General features: G+C 43.3%; 1 protein-coding gene across 3 annotated transcripts in view; it reads right to left on the reverse strand.

Moving 5' to 3' along the window:
* pacsin3 (protein kinase C and casein kinase substrate in neurons 3) overlaps positions 1–8,191 on the reverse strand; it is a 52,976-nt gene that overhangs the window by 33,709 nt on the left and 11,076 nt on the right. For all 3 annotated transcript variants that reach the window (XM_068578705.1, XM_068578714.1, XM_068578724.1), the window contains 2 exons: positions 1,955–2,055; positions 489–645 (listed from right to left, as the gene is read on the reverse strand). In XM_068578705.1, the coding sequence (XP_068434806.1) occupies positions 489–645; positions 1,955–2,008 (211 nt within the window). In that variant the 5' untranslated portion in view covers positions 2,009–2,055. The remainder of the gene's footprint in view (positions 1–488; positions 646–1,954; positions 2,056–8,191) is intronic.

The raw sequence follows: 8,191 nt of genomic DNA on the forward strand, positions 1-8,191 counted from the left end.
CAACTCAGATTCATTTTGATCCAAGATTCAAGCTACAATTAGCGCCGATTCATGTTTACTGAGGGAATAAATCGAGAGAGGAGTCATTTTATCTAAACTTCTATACAACCAGAGTCGTCGTTGCCTGGTGGTCAGGAGCGAGAATGCAGCTTTAACACATGAAGCATAGATTATACAACTAGAGGAGTCGCCCCCTGGTGGTCAGAAACGAGGATGCAGCTTTAACACGTGAAGCATAGACTTCTATACAACCAGAGGAGTCACCTCATGGCAGTCAGGAGAGAGAATGCAGCTTCAACACATGAAGCATAGACTTATATAGAACCCGAGGAGACTCCCCCTGGCATTCAGGAAAGGAGAATTCAGCTCTAACACATGAAGAATGGACTTCTTTTGAATTTCTTTAGCTACATGAAAACATTTCTCGTGATGAAATCCATTTGTTGCAGTGAGATGAATTAACTTGCAGAGAGTTATCTCCCGCTCACCTTTCTCCACGACGCCCCTCCACCTCTTGGCCCAGTCACTCAACTGCAGAGCGTAGCTCTTCTCTATCTTCGCTCTCTCCTGGAAGCAGCTGACCATCTCGTTACACAGCCGATGGCCGTCGTCGATCCGCTTCACCGTCCTTTTGTAGTTTCCCGGCTGCAGCGGAACCAAAACAACAGATACGTTAAAACACACTGAGGGAGGAAAGAGTAACAACACTAAAATCCTTCTCAACGGTTATACTGTACATCAGTTGGTTTGTCACTTCCATGTTGTACTAAAATGAGTGAAGCAGGATGTATGGTAGACGAGTGATGATGTGCAGGAGACTAAAATAGAGACGAAATGAAAAGAGTGAGAGAGGACAGGCGGTTGAAGGCATGAAGTGTTTCCACATGAAGCGCTTTGAATCCGGCATCAGTCAGCAGGGACTCATTATATGTGTGTGTGCGCGCGCGTGCTTGTGTTTCTATCTAAACACCACCTGCGGCTGCTCCTGCCCCTTATCAAAAATGCCAGTCAAGGATTCTCTAGTTTCCAAATCATTATAATACATATTTAAGAGTTTTATTTAATTGCATATTAATCTGTTTAAGTAACTCGTGTTTGTTGACTTTAACGCTGTGGCTCAGCACATGCAGCAGAACGCTCACACGCTCACTAATCCCTCCCTCAGCTCCTCTTGCCCACATGTCAAGTGTCTTTGGTCAAAACACTAAACAGCTGTTAGCAAAGTCCTGAAGCTCGCTGCCATCGGTGTGTGAGCTGGCAAATGAATTAATGAGGCAAAATGTTATGTGCTACTAGGCCATTACACAAACTCATGAGTCTCTATAAAGCGAGACACAACAGGGAAAAACATATAATGCTCTTCTTTTAGACTAGTGAAAAGAAAACATTTTAGTACTTTGTCTGTTTGCTTCTTTAGATTTCTAATAAATTTACCAAAAGTTTCCATTACATAATGCCTCATTTAGACAATTAAACATAACTCTTAATAAAAGTTGTAATACAATAAATCCTCCTTTTAATGTCAGTAATGAAGTGATGAAGTTTCATGGTGATATCCATGAGTTCATGGGGGAGTTTTTCCTGATCCAATGTGAGGTCCTGGAATAGGGATGTCATGTGTACAGATTGTAAAGCCCTCTGAGACAAATGTTGTATTTGTGATTTTGGGCTATACAAAATAAACTAAATAGAATTAAACTGTTTTGACTTTATTCAACTGTAGAGTCTTCAGAATGTGTAATGTAACTAAACATCTCTTCAAAGGATGTTTTCTCTCCAGGATTTTGTTCTCAGACTCTCATCCAGAAATCTCACTTCAGCAGTGTGTGTGTGTGTGTGTGCCTGCGTGTGTGTGTGTGTGCACCTGCGTGTGTTTGTCTGTCTGTACCAGTATGCTTGTGTGCCAGTGTGTCTGTCTGTCTGTCTGTCTGTGTGTGTGTGTGTGCATGTGTACCTCCCAGAAGCTGTCAGAGCTACCCAGGTCGCTGAGGTCTCCGTTGGAAGACATTTTGGGGTCGGCCTTACAGCACAGAATGATGGCGGCTACAGAAAATACTGCAGAGAGAGAATTATACAATGTAATACTTTATGCTGGCTTCAGGTTTCACAAGCTAGAAAATCCGCCCAGTTCCTGATCAACAATCACACTGTTTATCTCGACCTAGAAAAGAGGACTCAGTAAACTGCTGTTTTCAAGCAATAACTTTAATGGCTCATAATGAAGAACATTTTAGAAGCGACAACTCCATGAACACATGGGAAACTCCATCTGGTGAAGAAGATCATGTGATTGCAAGCTCCTGATCACATAACAGACAGATCTGACTGTCAAGTCACAAATCAGTGCTCATGTGGAGTCCACCTTTAACAAATGCTAACGTAACACACAAATAGAAAAACAAACAAATAACATGCCAAATTAATCGTAATAAAAATATGTATGTATTATCTGATGTCAGGGGTCAGTGGGACTTTTCATCACCCGTTGACCAACCAGCTGTTTTGTGCACGTCGCTGCTCAATCTTTCCTTCTACACACAACCGGACTGTGTGTGTCCGACAAGCACACGCACGTACACACTATCTTTACACAGATAACGGTTGTATTAGCGTCACAGACAGTGGGTCGCTGGCCGTTTGCCAATGTTATTTCCCAAATGATGAGTAAAGATACAGATAAAGGTTTGAAACTATGCAATTCCTTCTCTCCTGATTTATGAGTTTGAAAAATACAATTTTAGCGTCAGAATGATTAGAAAATATGTGGCTTGTGAAAAATAGGTCCAATATTTAATGTTGGTGACAATGGAGCGAAAGAATCGGGTTCACTGAATAAACTCATGACCTCGTATAAGGGGTCAGGGCAGCGGTGAAATCTCCCCATAAAGAAACAACAAACCGACTCTTTGTACCATCTCTGTCTTTAGTTTCGTACGGGACATGAACACTGGTCACCGACAAGAAAGACCTACGCTTGTCCGAACATCTACCATCTGATACTTTATAGTATGAGTGTCTAACATTTATATTGGAATCATCAGAAGCTGAGGAGCGCTGACCAAACAGAAATCTAAGTATCCACTACGCGAAGATACCTGTAATTTAAATAGTCAAAACAAAAAGTGTGCCTTGAACAACAGTTATTAGCAAAGTAGCCTCTACCTATAGCATAACCTCCTGTGTAAAGCACTTTGCTCAACAACAACAAGACCGAGGAGACACTGCTTATTGGTTTCTCCTCCCCGTGTCTGACAATGTAAATGACTAGGTGTCTCCCATAATACCAGCCGTAGATGTGCACTGGGAGCGGCTTGGTGTTAAATGAGTACACCAGTAGCCTTGGTGAGCTCTACAGGGAACGATGTGAGAGGAGTCCTAAGACCGAGCACCATCAGGCTGCACTTAGATGTGCTATAAATAGGTTGAGCCTTTGTACAAGTGAGATCCGGTGTGTGTGTGTGTGTGTGTGTGTGTTGCGTCGTTAGGGGACAAGTAGCGTTCAAGATTAGCCAAACGCACAACATCACACCTCTCAGACGCTGCCGTTAATCCAGTCAGACAGCAGGGCTCTAATTTTCTCTCCACATTGTAGAGACTGTGTAGCAAAGGTAAAGGTAGGGCGTGTGTGTGTGTGTCACAGGTGAGTGGGAAGTATGCAAACAGAGGCCTTATCTTCCATCAGCATGCTGGAACATGAGTGAGAACGAGAAAACTGACTTCGCCATGGGTCGCTAATTACTGCTCCTTTATCCTACAGGAGTGTGTGTGCGCGTGTGTGTCCTTTGAGGATGCTTAAGTTCCTCGATCAATGATCATGAACTTTGGTTCATTTCTCTCAGTTAAAAAAAAAAACCACGAGGTTCCGGTTCCGCCACTGAGAGCATGGCAGCTTAATTTTCGAGCTCCCCGACGGTTTTGTGAAATAACCCCAAAAAACGGTAGTTTTGTCAATCCCAGTGCAATTTATGTTTAGTAATGGAGAAAGGGGTTACTACGAGAAGTAGGACAACCACAAACACAATGGAAAACGATCCCGAAATGGGATTAGACAGCAGAGGCAGCTCTCCGAGCCCACATGACGAGGATAGCTCCGAGGCTAGCCTACGAAGCATTTTCAATGAACTCCGGGACTTCAGAAAAGACAACAGGGTACAACTCACGGACATTAAACAAGAATTGAAGAGAGCAAATGGCAGACTAGATGAAGCTGAGGGGAGAATAGATGAAACTGAGACCGTGCTTCAAGCAACGTCAACGCTAATTAAGCGGCTAATGCAGCGCCAAGCTAATCTGGAATGCAGGCTAATCGACCAGGAGGGCCGAGCGCGTAGGGACAATTTAAGGATTTACGGAATACCCGAAGATAAAGAGGGCACCGACATGGCCGGCTTTCTGGATAACCTGCTAAAAAACGCACTCGACCTCCCCAGTGACAGAGACCTCAGAATAGAAAGAGCACACCGAGCACTGGCACCAAAGCCCATCGGCCCGCAGGCAAAGCCCCGGTCGATAGTGGTTAAATTCGGGAGTTACCGGACGAAAGAGGAGGTGCTCCAGAGAGCGTGGCAGAAGAAAGAAGTATTTTACGACAATGCCCGCTTCTACGTTGACCATGACTTCCCCCCGAAGTGGTGAAGAAACGCGGTGAATACGCCGAAGCCAAGAAAGTCCTGAAAGGAAAACGAATCAAGTTCCAGACGCCGTACCCCGCAAGGATGCGAGTCTTCTACGATAATGGCACTATGCTGTTCCAGGACGCTGCAGAAGTGACTAGAGACATGGCCTCACGAGGATTTCCAGTTACGGTGGTGAAGTCCTCCGCTGCCCCGGACCTAGAGGAGATCCAGCGCCTGTCTACCTGGCAGACGGCCGGGAGACGGCAAGACCGGAGTTACGACCAGGAACCCGGCGCAGCGGACGGCAGCACACAACCCATCAAACACCACCAGTCTCGATATAAGGATAAACTCCAGGGATTCAGAAGACAACCCTCCACGACAGGACAGCGATGATTCTTCACAGAAATGCAGATAAAGGACGCTAGCGTGATTAGTATCTGGGTTATCTGCCCGGAGGACTGCCATGGCACAAAACAACTACTCCTACAGTTATATTTTTGGTTAATTAAAACAGTCGGGACTTGTTAATTAACCTGTTATCCATAGTTTTTTTTGTGTGGATTTTGGCTAACATGTGGCCACACTTTAGGGCCCCACCACTGACGCGACGTGGGACTTTCCCTTTTGGGGGCTTTGGCCTTCCAAAGTCCTCTAAGGCTCATTTGAAAGGAGCCTCTACATCTGAAACAGCTGTTCTAAACCGTTCCGGTGATTTTTTTGTTAAAAACTGTTTCACGTTCTTTGTTTTATGTTTGTTCCTTGGGAGAGATGTTTTCAATGTGCAACTTTTATATTATCAGGGATATTGACAGAGGTTCCACCTGTGACTATCAATGGTTGAAACTGTGAGTAGGAGCGTCCTGAAGGTTATTTCATTTAATGTAAAGGGGATCTTAAACCCAGCTAAGAGAAGTAAAATATTGTCAAAAATGAAAAAGGAAAGGGCAAATGTTGTGCTCTTACAAGAGACACACCTCACCCCATTAGAACATGAAAAGTTAAAGAGAATGGGGTTTTCAAGGGTATATTGTTCTTCTTATAAAACAGGCCGTAGGAGAGGCGTAGCAATTTTAATATCACAAACAGTATCATTTGAACTACTTTCAAAAGTAACAGACAAAGAGGGGAGATATATAATAGTCTCTGGGAAAATAGATATCTCCAGATACACAACCATTTTGAACATAACATTAGAAATACAATAGACCTTGATGAACCAATATTGGGAATATTTCTTGATGCCTACCAAAATGAATCAAATAAAGGTATTATCTCTAAATCCTACAAGGGCCTTATGACGAAAAAATACCATACTACAGTATATGTAAAGGAAAAGTGGGAAAGAGATGGTAACCTCTCAATATCAAATGAGGACTGGTTAGATGTGTGCGAATTCCAATGGAAATGCACTAATTCTCATATATGGCGGGAATTTGCATGGAAGTGTGTTATTCGTTTCTTTATTACACCGAAGCAGAAGGCACGCTTCGCAGGAGGCGATGCCACATGTTGGAGACGATGTGGGGCTCATGAAGCAAATCACTGGCACATATTTTGGGAGTGCCCTGTGATAAGGCCTTTTTGGGCGGAATTTCATGAGACATTAAAAGTCATACTTAACACTGACATGCCCCTGGAATTTTCAACTTTATTTTTCGGAAAATTTGATTTTCAAGCAGGGCGTCGAGATAAATATATGTTTGGCATTTTAATAACCGCCTGTAGAAAAGCACTCACTAGACGCTGGCTGCTTCCTGAGCCCCCCACGATACAGGAGTGGATAGACATAGTAAATGACATCTATATTATGGAAAGGATCACCTTCTCCCTCCGCCTTCAGAGAAGTAGGTTTATTCAACTCTGGGACAAATGGGTGAGATATGCAAAACCAGTACGGACAGATTCTGTGGAGATAATGAATGAATGACCCTGTGACGCTGCTCTAGTTTAGGAAACCTCTCCGATCTTTCCTCCCCCTCTCTCTCTCTAGTCCCCCCCCTATCTGTATTTCTCTGTTTATGTGTACACTCTCCCAAAATGTTCAATGTTACTGTTTCTGTCATTTGTAAAACTGGATAGTATAAAATGAATACTACACTAGTGCTGATGTATACTTTATAAATTAAGCTGCTGTCCAAAAACAAAAATAAAAAATAAAAAAAATTAATTAAAAAAAAACACACCAGCACACACGCGCATGCACGTGGTGGTCGGAGGAGATAAACTATCAGGTGTGAGAGGTGATTTGGAAGAGGATTTTGGGATTTGCAAACATCTCATCTTGGATTCCTTCATCTTCAAAACAATCGAAATACTTGGACTTTGCATGCTGGAGGTCTGCACGTTGTCAATAGTGAACTTTAAACCATGGGTCTCAAATTCGCAGCCCGCGGGCCAATTGCGGCCCACGAGCCGATATTTTGTTGCCCCTTACTTGACATCAAAGTTTAGTGTTAATGCGGCCCGTGCATTTTTCTCACACTCACCTTATGCAAATGCCACTTGCCTCATATGCAAAGAGTATCCGTTTTAAAGGAATATAATATCAAGCATCATTACTCGACTAAACACAGAGAACAGTATGAGAAGTACCTTGAAGACGAGAGGAAAAAAGAGCCAAGCAGCTTCAGAAAGGACCCGCGTCTCAGCAAAGTCTTTTTCATATTGCCAAGAAGAAAGGCGATGCTGCAGTTGAGGCAAATTATGTGGTGAGTGAGTTAATCGCGAATGCAGCGAAGGCCAGTTTCTGAAGGATTGCATGTTGCATGATCTGATATTCTGTCCAGAAAAGAGGAGCTTGTTCAGCAATATCTCTCTGTCGGCAAACACTGTGGCAGAGCGGATTAACGAGCTGTCGAGTGACTTCTACGATCAGTTACGTGAAAAACACATAGGTGTCACTGCATACTCATATAAATTGAAATTTCAGAACTCAGAAGTGTTTATATTTTAATATTCAGAATTATGCTCACGGTGTGGGAACTATATTTGAATTATATTGAAATTTTTGTTTTTGTTGACGATGGATGCTCGAGCCAGGTGATATGACGTTATGATGGCAGCAGGTTTAAGGAAAAAGCTGCATTACACGGATATTTATTTTTATTGTGTGACCGTGTATGATCGCTTTGAACGTATATTCTTTTGTATACTTTGTTAGCGTTTTTTGGTGCTGAGAATAAAACCCAAAGAAAAGGAAATGAACGGTCCCTGTCATGCGCGTGCGAGAGAACTCGCTGTGTCTGCAGCTTTTTAGTGGCTTAATGAAAACACCGATGGAACGCCGCTAAACTCCGAGGTGCTTGACGAAAGCACAGACAAAATCGACAATGCTCAGCTAGCCATATTCATCAGGGGTATTGTAATGAGCAATTCGAAGTGACGGAAGAATTGCTGAGTTTGTATCCAATGCACAGTCGCACCACAGCCAAGGCATATATTGCAGGAGGTGAATGAGCGAGCTAGTTTACCGTGGAACAGACCGGTGGGCATTACCACAGCTGTTTGACCCCTTCTCAGTGGATGTGAAGTGTCCAGAGAACGTTACAAATGGAACTTATTGACTTGCAATG

The sequence above is a fragment of the Clinocottus analis genome, unplaced genomic scaffold, assembly GCF_023055335.1.
Source record: "Clinocottus analis isolate CAN_PGR_092001 unplaced genomic scaffold, fCliAna1.0.p SCAF_1, whole genome shotgun sequence".
Classification (NCBI taxonomy): Eukaryota; Metazoa; Chordata; class Actinopteri; order Perciformes; family Cottidae; genus Clinocottus; species Clinocottus analis.